Below are 24,787 nucleotides of genomic sequence, written 5' to 3' on the forward strand. Positions count from 1 at the left end.
AAGTACCACTAGATCCATGTTTATACATAATGTAGATTCACTATCAACCGTGTAAAAAAGAAAAAAAAAGTCACAAAATTAAATTTCGATAGTATGGTGGCATTTGGATTTTAATATACATATTTGTAATAATAAGAGACTTGCATTATATAAAAATATAAGCTGTATCGTGTTGGAATTTCTCATTAGAGACACTAGAGGACAGCACAGTACTGCTTTTATACTGTCTGGAGGTCCTGGTGCACTGGCATGGTTTTGCTGCTCAGACTGCAGGAGATAAACTGATATTCTTTTAAGATATATATTTATTTCATGGTGTCTTTTAATGAGATAATCAGTTTGTATTACTGCAATATCAAGAAAAACTGATTTTTTACATTAAAATAAATAACTCCACCTTATCTTTTGGGTTTTGCCTCTTAATTAAACACCAGCAGTTAAGTGTGATTTTCATCCTTTTTATTAAACTGCAAACATATCTCAAATAAATAAATGTATATTATGCTATGCTGCATTATATTGTGACAGCATTCTAATCTGACAGTCCATTCGGAGCTCAATTGAACTGTCAAATATATTATACAGTTTGTATTTGTTAAAGATGTTGGCACTCACAGTGCCTTAGGTAATGTTTCTACAAAGTATTATCAAGACTAGTCCACTCATCTAGGAGATAGAGAACATATAAACATACATACATTATGGTCATCAACACCAGTTCACAGCAGCAGCTGCCTCAATTTGCTTTATATCGCATAGTGAAAGACCTTACGATATTCAGTTGAGATGATCCAATGTGAGCAAGAACTTGGTGAGAGTGGGAAGGAAGGAAGGGAAGGAAAACTCAAGAACCAGGCTCAGGGAGGGGCAGCCATGTGCTGCAGCTGGTCAGGGGAGGTGAAAGGAAAAGAGAAGCCATACCCTGAGCCTGGTTCTGCAAGACAGCGACTACAAGCAAGATGACAAGTATGCACTTTGCGCCCTTTTATCTGTGATATGAACTGATACTGATACGCACCGAGTGCGTTTGCAGTGGAAAAGATGCTGAACGGTTCAAACACTGGCACCGGGACCAGGTCAGTGGAAAATGGACCTTCCTGTTTAAACGGAGTTCTTCCTCCCTGCTGTCACAAGGTCCTTGCTCATAGCAGATGTAGGGTCTTCACCTTACAATGTAAAGCACCTTTAGATAACAGCTGTAAACTGAAAAAGTCAGGTATTGGAACAAATTTTGCCAAATTTCTATAACAGACTTAGCTTAGCATTTAAAGAGTTTAAAGGCTTTCAGAGGAATAAATCCCAGCATGCACCAGTAAAATATGTTAAAAACCACCAACAAACCCAAGATGTTATTTAAGCCACTTGTCCATTTATTAATCAAAATGACCAAAAGCAGCTGAAACAAGAGACACAATCGACAGAATCAACATTCAAAAATGTGACAAAAACAGGTTTCTGTAAAGTGCCAAACAAAAAACAAAAGCCTTACTGATGATATAGTTTATACATATATAAAACACACAAACACCAGCACATAGAAAACTAGATTTTTTAATACGCACAAAAATTAGAAGTCATATATATATATATTTAAAAAAAAAAAAAAAAAAAATACTATACAAGTAGATTCTGCTCTAAAATGATGTCGGCCTCAAGAGGGCCTCAGGAGATAAAGAGGCATTTGATCAGTAGTTCATCAACTTGGGCTTTTCTTTGACTACCCAGAGTTGTGAGTGCTCATACACATTGTGCAATTTTCATCAGTTAAAAAAAAAAAAAAAAATTAACCTTTAACCCTCCATCATCTAATACATTCTAATGCCACCCAGAAACAAGGGATTTCTGATGAAGGCACACAACAGGGAGGATAGTTCATAATGATGCCACCTCCGACCGAGATATTGATACAAAACAAAATAAAAACAAAACACAGGCTCTAGATCGGACTGTCCACCAGCGGAATGAGAGTTCTCACCGAGGTGAAAAATGTCACAACTTTGGTAACCTGCTGAGGAAAACAGGGCAGAAGTGGCTTTACCTGGGTTCCCTCTGTCAATAACAACTGATCTTTGTCCTGAAAATGCCTCACTTAAGTGCATTCTACTAAGTCATGATGGTGGTGTGTTAAAAAAAGATGAGGTTAGTATTTCAACACGATTTTCATACAAAGTGTATCTGTAACGGCTGTACATGTAACAAGGGTGAAAAATGTAAACATTGTGCAAGTTGTAGTGTTAATCAGCTACACTGAAATGACCTCGGAAGAGACCAGTGAATCACAACAAAGACAACACAAATAAAGCATCTTTAACCCTTCTGGATTAAAAAAATAAATAAAAAAAAATATTACAGACAATTAACAAAAAAAATAGGCCAAAAAATAAAATAAAATAAAATAAAAATACATTTCATGAGGATTAATGACGATTTCTATGACACAAAGCTGAGCGTCACCAGCATGCTGGTTTGAAGCTGGCCCGTTAGGTCTTCTGCCTCCTCTTACTGTTCATTTCAAAATAAGGTTCCTCACATTTCCCTTTCTGTTGTGGGACCTTCTTCCCGACGTTGGGCTCGGTTTTAACAGCTCTGATGTTGGGGCTGGTTTTCTGTGGTGCCAGGGCTGGAGCAGGTTCAGGTTTTAGACTCTGCTTGATGGAGTTCGATGTGACTGCTTGTTTTCGCCCCGCCCTCTGAGCTGTCTGAACTGATGTTTTCTGATTGGCTTTGCTGCCAGCAGAAGAGCCCATGTTGCCCCCTGGGACCCGCCCGGGGGAAACGGCAGTACTTCGTGACGGGGCGGCAGCTGCCTTGTTGGGGGCCGGTACCTTAGTTTTGGCTGTGGTCTCTTTGCTTTTTGGCTGGGAGCAAACAGGTTTTGCCAGTGCTGGGGAGGCTGTCCGTGAGCTGGGGGTGGGTGTCCGAGACTGTGAAGGTGTTGTCGCCACTGATCTGGGAGTTGGTGTCACTGCTGCTCTTGAGGCCGTCCTCGCTCGCCTGGCTGCCTCGAGGCGGAGGCGCGAAGCCGGGGAGCCGGGACAGCGCTGTGCTAGGCGAGAGCGCTGACTGGCACCTGATGGGGGGCGGGCATCTTTAGTGGTAGCTGCCCGTACTGGTGCAGTAATAGGGCGGGGCACTGGGACAGCAGGGGGAGAGGTGCAGGGGCTGGAGGGCTTGAGACATTTGGAGGATGGCTCAGGGCAGACAGGGCTCCTGGGCTGAGAGGAGGCACAGCGAGGTGGCGGTTTGAGCTTCAGTTTGGAGGCAGGGCTTGGATCCACAGGAGCAGGTGATGGAGTTGCAGCTGGAGATTGAGCTCTACACTGAACCGGCACACCTTGACACCCAGGGCTAGGGGACTGCCTGGAAGTACTTCCCACAGGTGTGGAGGGGAGAGAGGAGGAACCTTTGGTTGTGGCAGGCAGAGGAAGCTGAGTGGGCTTCCTGGGGAAGGAAGCAGTTATCTGGAAGTTCTTCTTAGGCACAGATACTGAACCCTTCCTGGGCAATGTGGGTGTGCAGGCTGGGGAGGCATTGTAGGACCGACATGTCTGAGCTGCAGACGTTGGCTTACAGGCTGGGGCTGAAGAGCAAGAAGAGGTAGAAGAGGAGGAAGAAGAGGAAGAGGATGAAGGGGACATGAGATCATTGACAGCAGCGAGCGGGTCCATGTCAGGAGGAGGGGGAGGAGTTGAACTCCCATGGTGACCCCCAAGGCCTGGGGGGCCTTTCTGGAAAGCCAGGATCTTCTGTTCCAGAGTGGTGAACTGCAGCACTCGCAGCGGGTCGTATTTCAGCAGGAAGCCACGCAGAGTGTCCCAGCCGCCACCGACACGCACCATCACATGTTTACCATGAAGCATCTGAGGAGAGAAGGTACAAAAATGTCCTCATTTTCAGTTCAGACAGTCAAACATCAACAAGTCCTTCAGTCCTTAAAATAACTGCAGACACAAACAGGCTCTAGTTTGGCTCCGTGGACAGCAGTGTATTTATGATGTAATCGCAACCAACCAGGTAATGAGCTTACATGTCCTGTTACAGTTAGGTCTACAGTGACTGCCAGGAGACACACATTGGCAACAGCCAGTGTGTATCCTACTACATTCTTATAACAGCACAAACAACTTGGTTTAAGGTTTGCAGTGTAGATTTATACTAACCCGAATAAAGATGGTCTTATCTCCAAGTCTGTAGCGTCCCTCAGACAGGTACTCGATGGAAACTCTGTTGGAGCAGTTGCAGGGTGGGCTGTCCATGCCATGCTCCTACATGAGGGATGGAAAGATGCAGTTGAGGGTAATTAGGCAGCTAAAACCGAGCTTTTACTGGCAGCAATACTCGATTCTCAATGCCATCGCTGTCATCTGAGGAGGCTAAAAAACAAAGCAAGGATCTATAGTCCTTGTTTACAGCTCCATACCTTTAGATTTTACCATCTCTTATAGAGTGGCTTTATTCGCATGGTCCCAAACAAAAGAAAAAGTATCTTATATTGGTTCTTTATGCAGGACCTTGGGTTCAGCCACTATTTCATTGGCTGCCCCTCCCCTGGCTTCTGCAAACACACCACGGTACTTTTAAGGCCCGCCCCATCACGCCATCCAGAACTCTGACAGTTGCTGGGATGACCATATAAGGCAATCTGTGCCAAACTGATGTCAGCTCAGCACAAGAGTGGTAAAAACAGCTGTAGACCAATAATTCAGAGCAAGGCAGTACAGTAGTGCAGCATTGATCTTTAATAATACCACTCAATCATGCTGCATAATTAACAAAAAGCATAAGAACCTCATATTTTTGCTTCTGGATGAGAGAGCAACAAGTAAACCCAGTAATACCAGCGAGTGTTGCTGAAGTCTGTCAGATGATCAGGTGATGAAGGCACCTGTTAGGCAGAGCGGGCTACAAGGAGCTGATTTGTTGCTGGTTAAATGTATAAGGGCAGATTCACTTGGTAATAAACACAGTAGCATGGTGGATGCTTTTATCCAAAGTGCCTTCCACCTCAATGAGTGCAGTTATTTATAGCACAGCCATCTCCTCTGGGAATAAAACTATCAACCCTGATAGTGTTAGTGCCTTGTTTTACTCAGTGAACCAGACAGAGGGATGAACCCACCAAACAAGACCCTCAGTCTCCATCAGTAAGGTAGGAAGAGAGGCCGCTTACACCGAATGTTCACTGCTGCGTGTACATACGTATGACGGCCCATATGTGTAGCCTGGAGGTCACGTGTGACTTACTGTCACACGTGACCTCTAGTGGTAGTGACAGAGCGTCACATGATCAGCTGTGATGCATCACGTACCCTCCGGGCGCTGATGAAGTGACAACAGCCGCTGTCTTGCGCCATCTTGGCTCAGCTTCAACTGGGTTGCACATGTGCTGCCTATTCAACTGCCTCATGCCAATTTATCATTTAAACTCAGAGGTTCTTTTCCTCATCTCTACGTGACCGTGTCGCACCATAATCTCGACACGAGGTTAGACGACACGTGTTCTGACGACCGTGACTTTACTGAAGATAAAGGCCATGTTTCGTCACAATTGTTGCCTCCGGGTGGAAACCTCATATTGTGTTTGTTTCAACTGGAATAAAACTACATAGTGCCAGTTTCCTTTTCATCTGCCAGTGTGAACTCACCCCGGGTTGGTAGAGGCCGCCGTGCTGGCAGCACACGCTGAAGGTTTTGACGGCTGGAGGTGGCTCCTCTGTCAGGAGTAGAGTCTCCTCCATTTCAATCTCTTTCTCCAGCTTCACCAGCACAGGAGGCTCCACACCGTACCTGAGACACACAATGATTACAGTGGAAATTACATTTGAAACCATTTCTAAACCCTTTAAAAAAGTGTCTACGGCGTTTAAAGACTTACTTGGAGATGATGCGACCGATCTCCAGCAGACAGAGGCAAACCTGCCGAGGCTCCTTGTGCAGCACTGAGGCAGAAAACAAAGCCGGTTAGTTAAAACAGCTGACACTTCTGCTCCTTTGGACAGTGTGAAGCAGACAGAACAGGACACAAAGTGAACTCACGTGTTTAACTCCAAAATGTGACACTATGAGCACAAAGTTAAAGTTAATTATTCCCTGAGGAGACGTCGAGTGATTCATGCAGAAGAGAACAGAGGCCTGAATTGGAGCACACGACTTTAGAGACACTTGAGGGTATTAACAAAAACATACTTAAGAATAGAAGCATTTCTACGTGTGCACATGCTGTGTTCCCAACTGGAACTGGCTTTACTTCTAATTAACCCCAATCTGCTTTGTTGGTGAGCCTTTACTTGTGATCTCCCATAGAGAGTACTCAGAGTGATTGCTCTCCTCAACAGATCCTATTAAACCATTAAGAAGTACAGCGTAAAGGCATACTCAACTTACAGCCTGGATCTAGTCCATTTCATCCCATTAACATCCCAAATATGAAGCTCAACACTGAAAGATGGGACTAAATACATGTTGCAGCAGTTTGTACAGATCTGCACATGGGTTTAGTGTTGCACAAGACTCAAGCTCCTTTTGGTCTGGAATTATTTTTTGGCTGGACTCAACCAATACTTCACGAAATAAAAGGTTGAGGCTGGGAAAAAAAAAAAGGGGGGGGGGGGCATGCAGGAAAAATAATCAAAACTTCTCTTCAGGTTTTTAAATTCAAAAAAAGGCTCAAACTCAGCTGATATAAAAATGTGTTATATGTTCACATAGTTGCATTTAAATCTTCCAGATTAAGAGATTTTCCCAACTAAGATGAAATTCTTTGTGCTGTGCCAAAGTTTGAGACACAGAACAAAGCTTAAAGTTTAACAACAGCTGCATTTTAATGAGTTACTTTGTTTCTACAGTAACTCAACAGCCCAAAATCTGGCCTGAGGGCAGTGCAGGTGGCACTCAGAGTTCAGGCTGCTGTGCATGAACCTATATAAAGATGGACGACAAGAGAATTTAGAGATTTACAGCCTGATGCAGTCATTGGTGGTAAGAAACACACGGCTACAAACAGAACCCCACAGACAGACACAAAGCAGCGTATAGTTTCACAGTTTGTGTTGCAGGTATTTACCGAGGCCTTCAGACTCAAACAAGTAGGTCTCCTCCACACCGATGTGTCGGCACCAGGCCAGGAAGTTGGCGGTGTTGTCGCGAGCGAAGAAGGAGCCTGGAGAGGCATCCCGCTTGCATGCTACCTTCCTTGTGGGAAACAGCTGTCATGGGGGGAGAAAAAAATCATCATCATCACTCCAGGACCATGATCTCTGGATGATTCATGTCAAAATGAACTGTACAAGATTAACATAAAAGCTGGTCATGTTTAGTACCAGCTTGTCTGCCAAATTTTATTAAAACATATACCAAACAGATGGAGGAAAGGATTTTATATCCAGGAAATTTGTTTATTTAGAGACCCCCACCCCCACACCACCCCCAATACTAGGCTCGCCACATGTCTTCCCAAACACCCCCCATGTGCGAGCACAAAAACTGCCCTTCGGACCATCGTCCGAGCTATTTTTAATCGCTGCTGTCTGACTCACCTTGCTGAGCGCGGAGGGGCAGCTCTCGGCGATCTTGGTCTGCAGCACACCGATAAGCTGGCAGAGCTTCACGCCGTTATTCAGCTCCTCCATGAAAAACTCGGCTCTCACCTCCTCTCCTGGAAGGGAAAAAAAAAAAAAGGACATTAAAATATGAAATAAAATGTACTCGCAGGAGCCAGGCTCGATGCAGAACGTCCTACTTCTTACTAGTGACCGTACCGGTTTTACTTTCCATTCTTTAAAAAAGTTCACATTCACACAACAAAACCCATTTTTCTGCCTCCCTTTGTTGTTTGTCCTTTTGTTTAAAATGATGCCACACTGAAAGACTTTGACTTCAACAAGAGCCAACTGAAGGAATTACAGCGCTCCCACGACCCTTCATTGTCAAACCACTGCTCTAGGCAACACCACAAAGGCCACTGAGGAAACAAAATCCACAATACGGCCTCACAAAGTGATAAAGATTGCTCTGCGAAAGTTTATTTTCCACCAACAACAGTCAACCCCGGGGCCTGAAACTTTATCCGCTGCACACCACCTGCTTCTGCAGGAGCACAGCCTCTCAGGATTGATGCTTGGAGCAGTCAAACAGTTAAAAAGTCTCATGTGGAATAGAGGTCTTCATGGTCACGGTACGAAGAATTTACATGTAGTCAGTACCTGCCCGCATTTCTCATGAGAAAACTGAAAGGCTGCTTCTTGAAAACAAACAAACAGGTATTCAGCAGGCACCAGAAGAGTTTCAGTCAGCTTTAATTTCCTCCTATACTCTAAGGGACAATAGATGTTAGTACAATAGCAGAGACAGATAAAATGAAAGATTTGGTTCCACTATGGTTTCAGTGGTTTGCTATAAGCTGGTTGGGAACAGCAGCATTCAAATCCAATTACATGGGAAACCTGTGTCAATAGTGCTTCAGTACTTTCCTAGCCTCGAGGTGGAAAGTGTTCACATGCAACTGTCAACTGTTAATTCCCAAAATGCACAGATCTGGACACTGACACTGTTCTACAATACGCTTGGAAAAGTTAAATAGAAAACAAAAAAAGTGATACAAAACAACTGGTGCTTACCCAGCATGCCAGTGAGCCAGATGGCCAGATCCTCCTGCATGGGCACCAGCGTGGCCTCGTGCCGCACTGCCAGCCACTGGTCATACTGGAAGACGTCCGTGAGGCCGGGGCCATGCCGCTGCACTAATGGGCTGCGAGGGCTCCTGGGGCTCAGCAAGGGGGCATCAAACTTCTCACCGAACCACACCTGGAAACAAAGAATCCAAGCTAAAGATGGCACACGTGGGGGGGGAGAACCAAGAAGACAGTGGATGCCTAGCAGGATGTTACAACTGATTAATGTGACTGCCTAACAGGATCCAAAGCTATCATCTCTCAGTGATGATTTTAACCCATATGACTTTAAAAGAAGGTCACTGTGGGGGAAATACACCATTAGATAACATCAGGTTTAATATTATTATTCTCATGTCTGCTGGTTGCAGTTAACCATAACAACAAGGTTCAGTGTCCCATTTTTATGTTCAATTAGTTAATCGAAAAGGAGCGAAATGAGGTTTTTCAGGATCCGACAAGAATGCCTCCAAAGTGAGGCATTTTGGGTATGTCCCCAGGGCAAACCCAGGACATGCTGGAGAGATGTGACCTCTCAGATGGAACACCTTAGTGTCCCCCTGGATTAGCTGGAAGAGGTGGCCATGCCCCAATCAGTACAAAGTCTGTGAAAACAAAGTCCACAATCATATAGGATGTTTTTGAAGACACTGAATAATGAATATAGATTAGGAGTCCTTGCACAGCCTGCTCTCTACATTATCATTACTCTAGTTACTATTCAGCCCGGCACTGGGAGAATGAAGGGAATTTGTGGGAGCCATCCATGCAGAGAGGACGCGTCAGGGATGCCGTCACACTACACTTCACTTCTACGCTCTGCTGGAGATCACACGGCACGCTCCGACAGAGCCGCTGAAACGTGGCCTGTTTTTAAGCCTTCTATCATCAGTTTGTGCACTGCCATTTTATTTGAATGGATTTCACGGCCAACTAAAAAGGCATTTTTTTGCATAAAATCCACAGGGAAATCATCATTTAACAAAAAAACAAAACAAAATCACAAAAAACTGAAAAACTGCTGCACTTGGCTGTTCTTGGGCTTCTGCCTGGAGCGAGCTGTTGATCCCAGCTCGAGACAGTGATGCCCCATCATATTTATCTCTGCTGTCATCCCTCCCTTTACCACCTCCCTCATTCTATTCTTCTCTTTTAGTCATCTTTCAATTTGCCATGTCTGTGATTTAAAAACAAGGGATGGAAAATATTCCTGTGAGACAACATTTGAGGCGGGGAAAAAAAAAAAAGAAGAAAAAAAAGGTACAAAATCATCTGTGTGTAGCATTAAAAATGTGGTCACTTAAAGCAAAAGTTTCTTCTCCACAAAGATTTGTATAATACACACACGTACAAAGTGGCCGTGTTGATTTGTTCTTAGGTTTTCAATTGTTTACAGGCAGCAGGCGATGTAATCTAGAAACCAGCAGCACATGTGGACGACTCATCCAGACATTATATAACTCACTTCAGGATGACACATACACCCCCGCACCCCCCCCCTGCCCGTTCAGTGTGTTGACATCTGTCTGAGATACAGCCTTTAATCTTTGTGTCCATCACATGTCACGAAGCAATAAGGGGACACAGAGTCTACTGTGCTTAAAACAAACCCAAGGCTTGTTGAGACCTTGAATTAATCGCGTTCACTCGGCCTACAAACAGGAAACCTTCTGGGCAGTGGGACAGAGAGGCTGTTGCTGTGTGCCCTCCGCTTTCACGCCACATTCTGACTTTAAGATTCTGCTCCAGTGACTTAATACAACACTTCCATTAAGCTGGGGGATTCTCAGGAGACAAGCTCAAAGCAACAGAGACCCAGATTTCCTGACTTTTAAACCCCCAGTAAGGGTCAAGATTCACAAACAGATCCCACATTTCCTATGCTTCGTGAACTGCCACTTTCTTCCAACAAGCCGCTTTACAACCCAGCACAGGTCCTCCATTCTTGCTGTTTCTAACTTAATGATTATCACATCACACTGTCACTCATGGCTGCCGCTGCTCTCCCTGCCTCCAGCTTTCCATGTATGCATTTTGAAGAACCGGGAGGTCCGAAAACAGACTCGTACAGGCAACTTTAAACGAGTGCAGACGGAAGTAAATCTTTTGAGGATAGTGGACTGATAGTGAACTGAGAGAGGAGATGGCAAAAAGGTCAAAATGACCTTTGAACCCAAAGCAGTGAGGAGTTTGGAACATGAGAAAGCAGCAAAATGCCTCAAGTTCAGAACTGTCTCAAGACTGGCTCACTTCAAAAAGATGCATTCATTACATAACAGCTCAGAAGATCAACCTGCCTGCGGCGCTCTGTGCAGTCACAACAACGCATGTTATTTTCACAACATACAGCATAGTGCAACTTTGAGAAGTGACGTAAAAGATCCTGTGCTGATTACAAACATCACCTGACTGTGTGCAGACTCAGTGTGCATTCATATCTCAAAGCTTACTGAAACTGAACTCTGCAGTGGGGCAATTCTACACTGACACCCACCCACACCCTTCTGTGGTCATTAGGTGCAGGATTGTGGATTGGTAATCCAGGAAAAAAGAGGACTTTGTGCCTGTATGTTGCCAATTACTAGTTTCTGATGCTCTTAACTTAAGCAGCTTTGGGGGCAATTAAATTCCTCAAAACAATAGTCAATAGCAAGAAGGTCAAAGGGGAACACTAACACAATATACACATCAGGTTTTTTTGTAATATCTTGATGTGTTGTCATAACTGATCTTGTGGGTGGTAGAGGAAGTCGTCCCCTGATTGCAGTGTTGATGATTTGATCTCCACCCCCTCCACAGGCTGAAGTGTCCTCTGGCCAATCACTGGATACCAAGTTGCTCCCAATGGCAGCAGTGTGTAAGTGGGTGAATAAGAAAATCTGTAAAGAGCTTTGAGCACACCGAGCTAGAAAAGTGTCAAGTGAATGCAAAATTTTAAACTTTTTCAATGACTCATGCAAAAGAAGCCACTGTCCATTTTAGTTCAAAATGGAGTGAATCAGTGTTCAATTAAATGGTATCAGAACAATTTGTGCACCTCAAACCAGATCTGAAGCATCATTTCCCACATTTACAGTTTTTTTCTTGCTTCCCATGACCTGTTTGACCTTTAACCCTTTAGGATTATAACTAACTCAGAGCAGATTGGTTTGGCCAGGCTAAACTAACAAGGTCGCACAACTCATAAGAATAATGAGAGCTTTATCCCAGATATTTGATAAGGAATTTCCATTCCATGAGCACTGTAATTCCAAGAGATCACGTGTCAATCCAAATATGGGTGATTATGATCCTCTTCCTCTCAGTTTTTCAGGTTTTGCCCCCATTTGTCTGTTTAGTGATTGTGGAAATCTCTTCCAATGACATCTCCCCACGTCTTTCTGTTGAGTGCATCTGTATCATTTTCAGCAACAACCGGGGCTTATTTCTTCTGCTTTAAACTTAGCGACCAGCTGGTTAACATATTGAGCATTTAGTGGTTGAAGAACCAGATATTTTTCCCCCTCAGGAGGTGGAGGAGACCAAAACAGAACTAAAATAGCGACCGTGACTCTTAGAAATTCAAGCTAATGTTGCTCCAGTTTGCTACCTTTAAAAAAGGTTCTACCCGAAAACCCAAAATTAAAATCAATAAAATACATTTAATATATACTCATTAATTATAAGCAGAAAAAAAAAATGCCTTGCTGGCCATTCACTTGTGAACTTGCATGTTTGTGAACTGCCCAAAAGACAGACTACAAACATGTATTTGTTTTATGTTGGTGTGAGTTTTAACCCCCAGCTACTATCACGAGATACTTCAGAAGTAATAAAGGCTCAAAGATTACATATTATAATTGCTGGGTTTTTACTGAGGCTTTTATAGATGAGCGCATATGCTGCTTATATTTCCATGAGTGAGTGCATCTTCAGCATGAGTGAACAGAGCAGTCAGAGTGTGACCGGTTATCGAATGTGACAATGCTCTACATGGGCAGTGAAGCTCTGAGCCGAGCTTTAGAAGTAGCTACAGTGTTACAGTCTGCATCATCAATACAATCTGATATGGATCAATAACCTCACAGGGTGACTGATATTTGGACCATAAAGCCTACTTAGCACCCTCCTTCTCCATCTACCCACCTCCAAAGATCATCCTCTTCAGGAGGACCACTTTACTCACATTTAGCCTGGCATCTCTATAAAAAGAGGGAATATAGAAATCCCAGCTGCTGCTTTCTCTGCTCTTTGGCATTGAATAAAGCTCAAGTTACTGATAAGCCAAGTTTAAAGTAAAAAGAAAGGTTCAGACACTTGACCTGGACTTGTTAAGGATTTTTTGTTTATGTGTTAACTACTAATCCTTGTTATGAACAAGCAACATGACATCATCTTTCCCTTTATGCTCTCACTTCCCAGTCTGTTTTCTACATTCCAAATTTCACTCAGATTATAGTTTGGTCCCCACAAACCATAATTTGTGGAAAATAAAAGGAAGCCTACAAAGATAATGTGCATTATAAACTATAAAGGAAGATAAATACGGCCTGGTGCAGACAAACTTCCTAAGTAACACGATCTTTGGGCTTAATCTGGCATGTCTGAAGCTGCAGCATCCAACCACAATTCATCAACAGCCTCATCAACACATCGGCATCAGTCAGAGAGGCTTCCTGCCACATGTTATCCAAATAGCACTGGGATACATATTTTACATATCTCCGGTCCAAGACGTGTGGGGAGAGCCAGGACTTTCCGAACCAGTCGACAGAGAAAAGCAAGGAGGTGCTGCCATGTGACAAATTTGTAATACGATACATGTGTTGTTTTGGCTTTTGGGATGGGTAACACTTCGTTGTTGGGAGTGGTAGGGGAAAAGAAGAAGGAAAAAAAAGAGTGTACATTCCTCACACTCCCCCTTAAAAATGTGTGTGGGGGGGGAAACTCCTCAGGGTCCGAGCAGCGGAACGGCAAACATGCGTAACAAAAACAAGACGGCATGCTGGAACACAGGTGGGCTCGCCGCAGTTGTTGAGTGGGAGACAGATGTCTGCACTTCTTTATTTAATCTCAACAACACAACGTGCAATGTGTGGGAACTTCTTCCTCAGTGTGGCACATGGGTTCTGACTGGCCCAAAGGAGGCGCTACAATAAGACCTCAAAGCCAAGTTCAGCCCTGCAGCAGGGAGCTGAAACTGAGCTTAAACACATAGCTGTATGTGCTGCTCAGAATGTCGACAGCACTGGTTGAAATGCTAATGAAGATCTACAAACTAAGCTTTAATGGATTTGTGCCCTCTGATGTATACTAGTTATGATTTATGATGGTGATGAGCTTACCTGGATGCCAGCCTGGACAGCCATTATTGTGATCCCAGATGATTCACTTCTTCATTCTGTAGAAACATGAGAGACAATCAGGTCTCAGACTAAATCATCAAACTACCTGCCGTCCAAAGATGTCCAAAGATGAACAAGTTCTGTTTAAAACATCTTATTTTGAATTCAATAAAGGGCTTAAATCATTTGCAAATCACTGCGTTCTGCTTTTATTTATCTTTCACACAGCGTGCGCGAACAGCAAAAGTCCGGACAGTTGCATCTGCGTATCCAAATGCACGGGCTATCTGATTAAAGGCTACCTAGTTTTAAAGGAATCGTTCACCCTTTTAGCTAACTTTTGCACAAACATACTGTGTTGTGTTAATGCATTTAATGTGGATCTGGAGGCGTTTAGTTCACATTAGCACAGCATGAAAAGACACGCTGTTAGGCGTTCCTTTGGAAACCACAGTGGGAAGCTGTATCCACTTGGACCTTGGAGTTGTTGGACAGCAAAAAGAAATACAGCGAGTGTGAAGAGGATGACTAACCAGTTTCTTCTTAAAGAACTGGTTCCACCATCAAACCCATTCTTAGTTGTATCCGTACAGAGAAACGTGTGCAAACAAAGGCTGCAACTAAGACATCAACTCATTATTGTTTAATCTATCATTTGCTTTTAATCTGTTGATTAGCCGTCATAATATGTAATAAAATCACGTGAAGATCTCTCAAATAATAAGGTTTGGTGATAATCCTTAACATGAGGAAATCATCATAAACTTCAGTTTCACGTGATCCAACGAAATCAAAGCTGAGCTGCTTTTTTCTTGCTGTTCAGTCAAAACGATATTTTAAAGATAATCTGAGCTCTTAGCAATCGTGATTTTCTGACATTTCATTGATTCTCAAAAATCAATCACTACAAACAATGAAGGTACAGCCCTACAAATCAATAAATTTTGTTTATTGGCCAACCCTTCAACAGGACACCGACTCTCAGGACAGGAGAGAGCATGAATGGCCTGCAAGCTTAACTGGTTCTACACACAGACTAAGCTCCATTCAAGACACAGTTTGATTATCTCGTCAAGTCCATTCAGTCTTTTCAAGTGATTCCGTGTGGCTCTTACCCCGAACTTAATCTACATAGCTTGCTTTCACTCAAAGGGCCTCAGCGCACACATTTATAGTCTTTATTTACAGTGAAATCAGTGTGTAATCAAATTTACAAGACAAATTCTAACTTTAAATGTCATTAATGAAATAGATAGGAATGGTGAATGTGCTGAGTGAAATAGTAGAGGCCAGATAAAAAGGATATAAACTGACCCTCTAGATTAAAAAAAACCCAAAACAAAACAAAAAAAACATGGTGTAGGCTGTTTTCACTGGACATGCAGTGAGTTTAAGGGAATCAAACTTTCTCATGAGGAAGTGATGGCGTGCCGCTCTCCATCTTTCCCACACAGGATGTGAGGGATTACCCTGACCCTCCACTGTCCCCGAGGGTGTGTGTTTGACAAAGAAAGACAGTGGGTGGGGTGAGAAAGCAATCACAAGCATGGAGATCTAATAACACTGATGATTTGGTCAACGCAGCTGAGGCAATAGTCCCCCAACACCAACCCCCACATACTCCCTGGATGCATAAATATCACCTTATAGCCACCTAAAAGTCAAAGGTGAAATGGGTTTGTGAAACTTCTACGCTGCAGTCTTTCAGTGTTCTGGTGTTTTCCACTGATGTCGTCATTCACAGAATGATAAAACTCACACAAACAGAACAACTCGAGCAGCTTTATCTAAGAATACCCCCACAACCCGACACTAAAATGATTTGTTCATCAAAAGCCAGCCTGAGAGTGCTGTGCCCAGTCATCCAACACCACAACTGCAGCCCAGGGGGGAGGAAATGCAAGTCAGCAGTGAAGAACAGGACGGGATGGACCAGAGAGGATGACAACACAAGATAAACTTACCTGAGAACAGAAACACTTGGGTATTTAGGGAAGACAGCGAGCAACTTTGATCAATTTCCAAAGCACATCCTCAACAAGGAGCCAAAACCCTGCGATACGTCCGAGCAGAGCGGCTCCAACGTCTCTGCTTCCACGAGTGAGTGGGGAGGGAAAGGCAGTGAGAATGACATAGAGGGAGGGAGGGAGGATAGATGGATGGGAGGAGGTGCAAAAGGAGAGCCCTGACTAATCAAGTGGCTACGCTTCGCTAAGCCCTGACCACCCCTTGCTTCCCGCCACCACCACCCCCCCAAACAATTCTGTCACAGTGGGACCCCTCGCACAAAGCAGCCATTGTTTTGTTAGCTTTCCACTCTCCCCACCACATACACCTCAAACCAAACCAGGAACTCCCCTACCAGGGTGCAATGAAATTAAATGATATTGGGAAGAGTGGGTGGCTGCATCCCCCCACCTCCATGCTTGTCCCACCAGAACACCCAGTCAACCTTCCAAACCAGTACTCAGCAGAAAGTTTGAGTAGGGAGGCAGGTCAACAGTAAGTGTTACGCTGGTGTCACTGAATGTGTTGCTGTTAAGCCACAGGTGCAAAAAATAAACACAATAATTCCATCTGTGTGGAAAATGTGTCAACAAAACTGCCTCAGAGAGTAAACTTCAAGAAGGCAAAAAGCAGAACATGTGATATCATCAGATTGGATACCCAGATGTTGGTCTGACACAGCTGTTTCAAGTAGCTTTGTTCTAATGACTTCAGGGTTTGACAATCAAACCCAGCAAGCTGACTTCCAGACTGTCAAATTACCATGACATCCATATACTGTCTAAGTCTAAACGGTGCTAGATCCCACAGCGTGCTCTGAGCGATTCCTTCTGTTGCTCAAGATAAAAATGACTTTTTAGAATTGATATAAAATTGAGGACAATGATTTGCAACTGTTATAGTAAGGATAATGGCAGTAACTGACAGATTAGGTCACAGAGCACTGAAAAGCTTAATTTGTGACATCTACGCCAAGCTTAAGAGGATTTCAGTGAAGTCTTTTAAAGCATGGTTTGGAAACATCCTCAGGGCTACAAAGCAGAATAACCAGAAGCTGTGGAAAACATGGCGACATTTAGAGTTCTAAAGATCCAGAATGGCTCTGCTTCTTTTCAGCACACAGGCGTTTGTGAAGGGTCACACTCAACACAGGACAAAGGGCAAATCTTTGGCTCTGGACTTCAGTTGTGTGCATCTGGGGCTCCAGCAGAGCCTGAGAGCATGATTCCCTGCAGGGACCAAAGGCACCCACACACAGTCAAATGTCAAGCACAGAGGAGGGCGAGAGTTGGAAGTCAAAAACAGGGAGGCGAAGACAAAGCATGTTTTACTGTGGTGAACTTTGGTGCAGAACACTGGAAAGGGCAGTGTTCAACTCTATGACACTGAGGACTACCACGCACATTCCTCCACGGTCATCTAAGAAAAAAGCCTGTTCTGTTCCCCTCTTTGAACTGTGCTTCCACCCAGTTAAGTGTATTTCCCATAGCACCTTGCTCTATGGTTGGGGTAACGCTTAAGGTTAGTCATGGTTAGGCATAGCAGAGATAACTGGCTGGGCTTAGGGTATGGCTGGGATAAGATTTGGTCCATATTTAGATATTTAAGAGGGAAAACAGTAGGAAACACCACCAGCAATCTTTCGTCCATCTGTAATGTGTCTTCATCACCTTTCAGCTTCTGTCAACAGGATTTTGTACCCAGAGGACTTGGAAATTTCTGAGATTAGGCTCTCAAAATTGTTTGGGGTCAAATATGTTGCTGAGCCTCTTTCCTAAAGCTGTACCACGTGTGATTTTTGGCATTTTTTACAACTTCCAAAACAACCCCAATTCTCTTCTAACCTTGCTCAAACATTAGCTGTTGTTCAGGGGCATATGCTAGCCATTTCTAAAGCCACAATAGGATTATACAAGTAAATGAGGCACAAAAACCCAGTAAACAAAAAGACCCTGGTCAGGTTGATGGTGTAGAACCTGTACTTCTTGCTGTGAGTCAGAAACTTAGTTGAAGGTTTTACTGCCTCAGGAAAAATGCTCTTTCCAGATGTTGCCTCTAAAGGATCACTGCAGTCTTCAATGTGTATACAGTTTCAGACAATGTAGTTATTCAATATAAACAAACTGTCATAACAAATTAAGATGGCTTTTCCCATAAAAGGCCTATTTTCTCCTCACAGTGTTCAAAAAGACAATCCACTTCCTACAAGACAAGGCGCTAAACAAATTAAGCAAGCTGCCTGTCTGGGTACAAATAAACCGTACAATAGACGTGGCGTCTATCAAAGGAAATATTCGTAGTGGAGCTTCCCTGTAGCATGAACTAAACATAGATGCTCTCTGTGTGCACATTTTTGTTACGGTGGGGGTGAGGCATCTGTCCGCATGTTACCAACGCAGATCGCCTCTCTCGGTCGCAGCCAGTAATCATTTAAGAGGATCAACGCTATTCCAGACAGCAGAGTGCATCCACCTCCACGACGCTCCGTCACCACAACACACGCAGCACGTGGCGCACACATGCTGCCTGCAGCGCTCCGACGATTCATGCGAGCACCCGTGCATAAGTGCAAAACAGAAATGAGAACGCATTACGTAATGAGTTAAAAGTAGAATGTTCAAGAGGTGATGTCCTTTTGATTTTCCACTATATGACATTGTGTACATGTTGGGGGGATAGAAACTGAGTAAACATAGGTTTAAAAAAAGAGCAAAAGTTAGCCATGGGAAGTTTAAAAGTCCTCAAGGGATCTCTTGAGACAGAGGAACTAATATCTTGTAATTTCATCACTTAAGTCTATGAATGCTGGAGAAATAAAAATGTGTTGGGGATGACCTGTGCTCAGTATGTGTAAGCCTGGACATCCACAGAGATTCAGAGATGGACTAATACCACTAATGCATACATTTCTTACAGTGTATTTTATCCAAGTTTACCTGCAAGCTTTTCCCATGGAGCCTCCTTTAACAACCACTAACAACCTAACAAGGAAAATATGTTTCAAGATCACCCCCCCCCCCCCCTCTCTCTCATTCTTCACACAATGGAGAGGACAGTCATGGTGTTCAAACACCTTTAAGAAGAACCTCTGAACACAGCCACATCTATGAACACTTAGAAAGTGGTCCAACAGCAGGTCATACAAGCCAGTATGTTCCTAGGATATCTGGGCCGTCTATAAACCCCCTCTGTGAAGATTCTGTTGGACACAGCTTTACTTAAGATGTTTTTAATGTGAAAGCGATGCCCCATTTTTAACATTTAATGTAATACCTCCAGCAGAGAGAATAGATGAGTAATATCCCAGTCCTTTATACCCACAGTGTGAAGTGGCCGTGGGCCAGTGAACCTTCTGCGGCCTTCCCCTTCCCTGCAGTCCAAAGGAGTTCTGCTGGACCCGACTAACCCCGAGAGAATACCAACTCCTCCCCTATTAAACTCTTTCCTGCTGAGCCCTTTGTGTCTGGACTTAATTACTCTGTCAGAGAAGCATTTCATTTAGAGCCTGCCCCCCCCCCCCCCCTTTTCACTACAGATGGGGCCCGACTGCACTGTGTTCAGAAGGAAATCCATTCAGTTGAGGAGAATGAAAAAGTAAATATACTTCAATAACCTATGAGTTAACTGAGCCCTGCATCTTCAATTAAACTATTCTTTCTAAAAGGCATTCCATCCCCCTCAGGCCTGCACAAGCTTGCTAATCATGGTTTTCCACAGTAAATAACTATCCCCCTTTCAAGCTGGATTAAATCATTTCTTGGACTTGACTCTTTTGTCCTTGTAGGAGCAGCCTTTCCTTAGAGGTGAGTCAGTATGAATAAAGCCCATCTTAAAGGCTCAAATGAGTGGGAACCACCTGCCAATCCATTTTGATTTGTTGATGCTAATCCCATGGCTCAATACACGTTACCAGGTCAACTCTAGGATTTCAAAACCCCTTTATGCTGACTCAGGATCAGGCTTTCTACAACCATGACCAGTGGAGTAAATGATACAAACTGGTTCCATAAAAAGGGAATATTGCTTGCAGTAAGCCACATTATGTGCATGTGTACACACATAAACACAAAAACTGGAGTCAAACTTTCCCACAAAAGATACGATCAGCCAAGTATTTATCCAGAACATACCAAGTTTGCTTTTCAAAAGGACATCTCATATTATGTCAAACATTTCTGGCTTCCACATTATGTATGTAAAGGTAGAATCTCACCACTAGATGTCAGTAGATTGCAGTAAACTGAATTGTGTTGTTCCCCCTAACAAAATGAAATAGTCTTGGTCAAGACAACATCTAGTATCTACAATGTTTAACAGAAGCTATGAGAGAATTACTGACTGACAGAGCGTCACTGAACTGAGGTACTGCCAAAATGCAACAAGCCCCTTCTCCAACCAAACTCCATGCAGGCACCAGACTGCACCAGCTGCAAAGCTTCAACCTTCACTTCTAAACAGACTTTCCCAGTTTTTCCAGTTGTCTTTGTGCTTTTTAAATTACATCCCTGTGTGACATCAGCAGTCAGTTGGCCGAGTCAATCAGCAGCATTATGATGCATTGCTGAATATGGACCAGACTTGGCAAGCTGTTTCTGCTGACCTCACTCACACTCTCACACTCTCTCTCTCACACTCTCTCTCTCACACTCTCTCTCACACTCTCTCTCACACTCTCTCTCACACTCTCTCTCACACACACACACACACACACACACACACACACACACACACACACACACACACACACACACACACACACACACACACACACACACACACACACACACCTGGAAGGTAAGCAGATTTGCAGAAATACAGCCTTTTCCAGCAGGATGTGTGTCTGGCTGTCAGAAATTGCCACACCATCATAATGGTGGTTGTGAGGCAGGACTCAGCTTCTCCTTTACTGTCAACACGTTAGTTAATAATTTTCTTTACTGACGATAGGGGAAGAAAAAAAAAAATCCAGCCACAGTCATTATCTGTCGCTGTGTCAGAGATCTGTCAATAATCAAACACAGCGCCTTGGTGTTGCCATGTAACCGGCCTTATCAGGGTCAGTTCAGATAAGCCTCTAACCAGAAAAAAAAAAAACAAAAAAAAAAACATCCATCTTGGCCAACTCCAATTCTTCAGTAAGTCAGGCCAAGGAGATGTGAAAGGTCGAGGGGCTGTTGAACTCAGTCTAATTAGCCACATTTTTTTGAAGAATAATCCTGTTCAGGGTGGCGTGAAGCTTTTAAAACCTGGGGCACCTTTAACCTAATGAGCCCTGCTGCTGCAAAGATAAGGTGGGAGAACCTAGACTGCTTCAGATCCTCACTCAGGAAATAACCTCAAATAAAGAAGCAACTCCAGCATCTGAATGGAAGCTGTTAGGCTTATAACAGTGTGGTATATTCAAAAACTTGTACATTAAAAAGTGAACACTTTATCTCTTGGAATAGATGCTGTTCCTAAGGTTGGTTTGTTGGCAAAATAAATAATTTTTAAAAATCCAACCGCTGGAGGTCACAAGCCAGTATACTCCTACTGCCGGTCCCAAGCTGGAAAAACGCAGAGGGCTGCATCAGGACCTGAAAATTTTTCACCAAGGATGATTTGCTGTGGTGATCTCTAAACGGAGCAGGTGAAAGAAGATGAATTACCTGGGAAAACAACGGATTTACTAGCAAACGATCGTCCCGTCCTTACTCTTATTCTGAAGGTTCACATGCTAAAAATCAGCTAACACTAGCCTCCCTGTCTTTAACCAGAGCCCGCAGCAGGTATACAAATCATATATATACACTGAGCCCGCTGAAGCTGCCCCATCCACCTGCAGGGCAAAAGACTCAGAGGAGGAGCAGCTGATTAAAATACTGCATTACTAATTTGCCACAAAGTACTTGGCAATTAAATACTTGCAGAGAAACAATATTATTATATATTTCCTCAAAGAAATGAAGTGCCATGAATATCCAGGAAATGAAATGATTAACTGCAACTGACTGGATGCAGATATTTATAGATTTTTAATAAAAGTAAACATAAAAGCATGTTAGAGACAATAATTGTTTAACTGCTGCTCCAGCTGAACCCACTACCACCCCAAATACTGCACGACTGAGCAATTTGGGAAATTAAACACCAAATATGAATAATGCATGACATCAGCTGCACTGTGCAACCGTTTACTGACCATCTATAAAACAACAATATCCCTTACACAATAAAGCCTGAATTATGGCAATGTTTAAAGAGCTTTTTGTTTTTGTTTTTTAAATGCACAGACAAGACAAAGGAGGCCTTAATGAGTTAAAAATGGGCACATATGGGCTGAGATGCTGCGTGTGCTGACACAATAGAGATAATAATGAAATCTTGGATTAGCCCTCATTTATTTAGGATATAGCTTACAGGAAGGGGATGAGGGGGTTCAGGGAGCCTTGGCAGGTCCCAAAACATGAGGCCTGATGCCAAAGATCAAGCAGATGGTGATTATGAAGATAGCTGGAAATGAGGTTGCTGCTCATGTGTGAGCTCATTTATTAAGAGCAGGCCAGCGACAGCTTTGTCTGAAACAAAGCGAGCCACTGTCACCGCTCTGGAGACGGACCACAGTCCAGAGCAGACGGCAATAATATGCTAACAAATAAGCAAATTCTATAAAAGCAAATAGATTTTTAAATGAGGCCTTCAATACAGTCATTTCAAAACACTCACCAACTGTACTCCATATGACAGGAAGAGCAAATGTAGTTATGTAGTGGAAAAGCAGCTGGTTTAAAAAGCCTGACCCAAGATACAACTTTAAGCTACTCCCATATTCACAAAGGGTCACCACAGCGGGTAACTCAGATTTTTATGCCGGATGCCACTTGGGCCATTTTCTAAAATCCCAAACTCACTTCTCTACAGACTGCAGCAGGTAATGTTCACCTGATGACACGTGTAGCAACTTTGATTAACAACAACAGCAAGTGCAACCAGTTCACCTCTTCGGAGTGTTGGTTTCAACGACTCCAACAAATGTTTACAGGCTTCAAATGTCAAATTATCACCTTATAATTAATCACGATCTCACTCCAAACTAAAATAATCCCCAGAATGATTTCCGTCATGACCGGGCAGCCCTTTGTTAATGCTAGAAAACACTTCCATTCCTCGACTTGACTTTCAAATGCTGGAGAAAGTCCAGCCTGATAACAGGATTTCATCTGGACATTTAAGAATAGCAACAGTGTGAATAGATCTAAACATGGCACAACAAGTACATTAACCTGATCACTGATTCTAATCCTAATGCTATTTGATCAAAGCCACTTTCTAAACAGACTCTGCAGGTCAAACCGGCAGCATCATCACACCCAAAGGTTATGTTCAGATTATCAGAGATTACACAGTCTATGGGATCTGTTGTGATAAAGCCATGCTAAATATGATTTATGCTAATGACCCCTTTCTTTTTTCTTTAAAGAATATAATCACATCACTTTCTGTCCAGCTGAAGTTAAGGTTGGCATTGAAAAGACAGCATAAAAGAAAAAAAGTCCTGTTATGAGGATGAACATAAACAACGGTGAATGCGCCTTCCCTTTTGTTACACAGGAAGCACCTGCAGGTCCTTTACTTCATCCCTCTTCCTCCAGCAGGAAAGCAGGATTGTCAAGCACACAAGATTTCATGTAAAAGTACTCCTGCTTTATTGTCCGGGCGCAGTGGGTGCGCTTTGATCCAAAAACAGCTGCATGAGAGCGCCTGGTTTGCAGCCCCAATCTACCCTGCTCTTCATAGTACTCTACTAACAACACCCCCCCCCCCCCCCCCCCCCCCCCCGCTTAGATATGTACTAGTAAACTACTGATCTTCTTAACTATTTATTCCCTTCCTAAATGTGTCCTTGCTCCAGGACGGGAGGTGTTGTTTCACACCACAGGGAGCACGCACAGACCTGTCCACAGGAACCTGCAAAGTTCAAGGATGCAAAATGGGCTGGGAAAAAAAAAAAAAAAAAAAAAAAAGCCCCAAAACGTAATTACAGTCTGTGTGAAAAGAAAAGCGACTGTCTTACGTAACAGTTAAGTACGACAGTAAAACATTTTAGGCAAATACCTTTTAAATACTGAATCTGCTCAAAGAAAAAAGACGCAGTTTATCGCAGATAAGTTTTATATTTTATGAGACTTACGAGACCTATTAAGAAAAGACACGCACAGCTCCGTTATTTTCCCCGGGGTTGTGCAGAGGAATAACCGCGTTAGCAGCGTCCACGAGGATCCCTCAAGGACCAGCAGGCAACCTCTGCCCTGGAAAAACTTTGGGATAAACTCTCGCCCTTTGTTTCCCTGTGAGAAAAAGTAACAGTTTCAAACTCACCAGCGGCTCGTTAGGACGCAGACTCTGTCAGAAAACCCTCTACTCCGTCTGGGCTGTCGGGACGTGTTTTCCTTGTGGAAATCCTGAGCTTCTCCTCGCCACTTGTCGTTACTCATTTTCTCCTGCGCCGCCGCCGCTGGGTGTTTGTGGGCGCCGCTGTTCGAACCAGCCAATCAGAGCGCTCGCTCCGCTGGGGGCGGAGCCTCGGGCTCACCTGAGAAACTCATTCACAGAGAGAAAACACAGTAGTACCTAATTCAGCTGTGAAGGCGTCCCAGTATTTTCATTTTTAAATAACTCTTGACTGAAATAAGCTTTGGGCTCATATACTAAATTTCAGACACTCTTTCTTTTGTTTCGATTTTTTTTGTCCCTGAAAAGTGTGCCAACACAGCCTGATACATGACAAACATCAGTGAGCCATGAAAA

General features: G+C 43.5%; 1 protein-coding gene across 2 annotated transcripts; it reads right to left on the reverse strand.

The window, feature by feature from the left end:
• Positions 1-1,349: 1,349 nt before the first annotated feature.
• gas2l3 (growth arrest-specific 2 like 3) lies at positions 1,350-24,468 on the reverse strand. 2 transcript variants are annotated; one of them, XM_030719751.1, is made up of 9 exons: positions 24,359-24,468; positions 13,994-14,049; positions 8,616-8,802; positions 7,536-7,654; positions 7,064-7,205; positions 5,876-5,939; positions 5,646-5,787; positions 4,161-4,265; positions 1,350-3,860 (listed from the first exon to the last, which is right to left on the reverse strand). In XM_030719751.1, the coding sequence occupies exons 2-9, from the start codon at positions 14,015-14,017 to the stop codon at positions 2,481-2,483; spliced, it is 2,163 nt and encodes a 720-aa protein (XP_030575611.1). In that variant the 5' UTR covers positions 14,018-14,049; positions 24,359-24,468; the 3' UTR covers positions 1,350-2,480. The 2 variants fall into 2 exon arrangements, with proteins under 2 accessions (XP_030575611.1, XP_030575610.1); XM_030719750.1 differs by lacking the exon at positions 24,359-24,468 and adding an exon at positions 15,958-16,105.
• Between the last annotated feature and the right edge of the window lie 319 nt (positions 24,469-24,787).

This window comes from Archocentrus centrarchus, chromosome 23 (genome assembly GCF_007364275.1).
Source record: "Archocentrus centrarchus isolate MPI-CPG fArcCen1 chromosome 23, fArcCen1, whole genome shotgun sequence".
NCBI classification, from domain to species: Eukaryota; Metazoa; Chordata; class Actinopteri; order Cichliformes; family Cichlidae; genus Archocentrus; species Archocentrus centrarchus.

Coding starts and splice junctions, on each gene's coding strand:
- gas2l3 (XM_030719751.1), bottom strand. CDS start 14,017: ATGGCTGTCCAGGCTGGCATCCAG. Junction 5,940..7,063: donor GTTTGAGTCTGAAGGCCTCG/GTAAATACCTGC, acceptor TTTCTGCCTCAG/TGCTGCACAAGGAGCCTCGG. Junction 4,266..5,645: donor GCGGCCTCTACCAACCCGGG/GTGAGTTCACAC, acceptor TCCCTCATGTAG/GAGCATGGCATGGACAGCCC.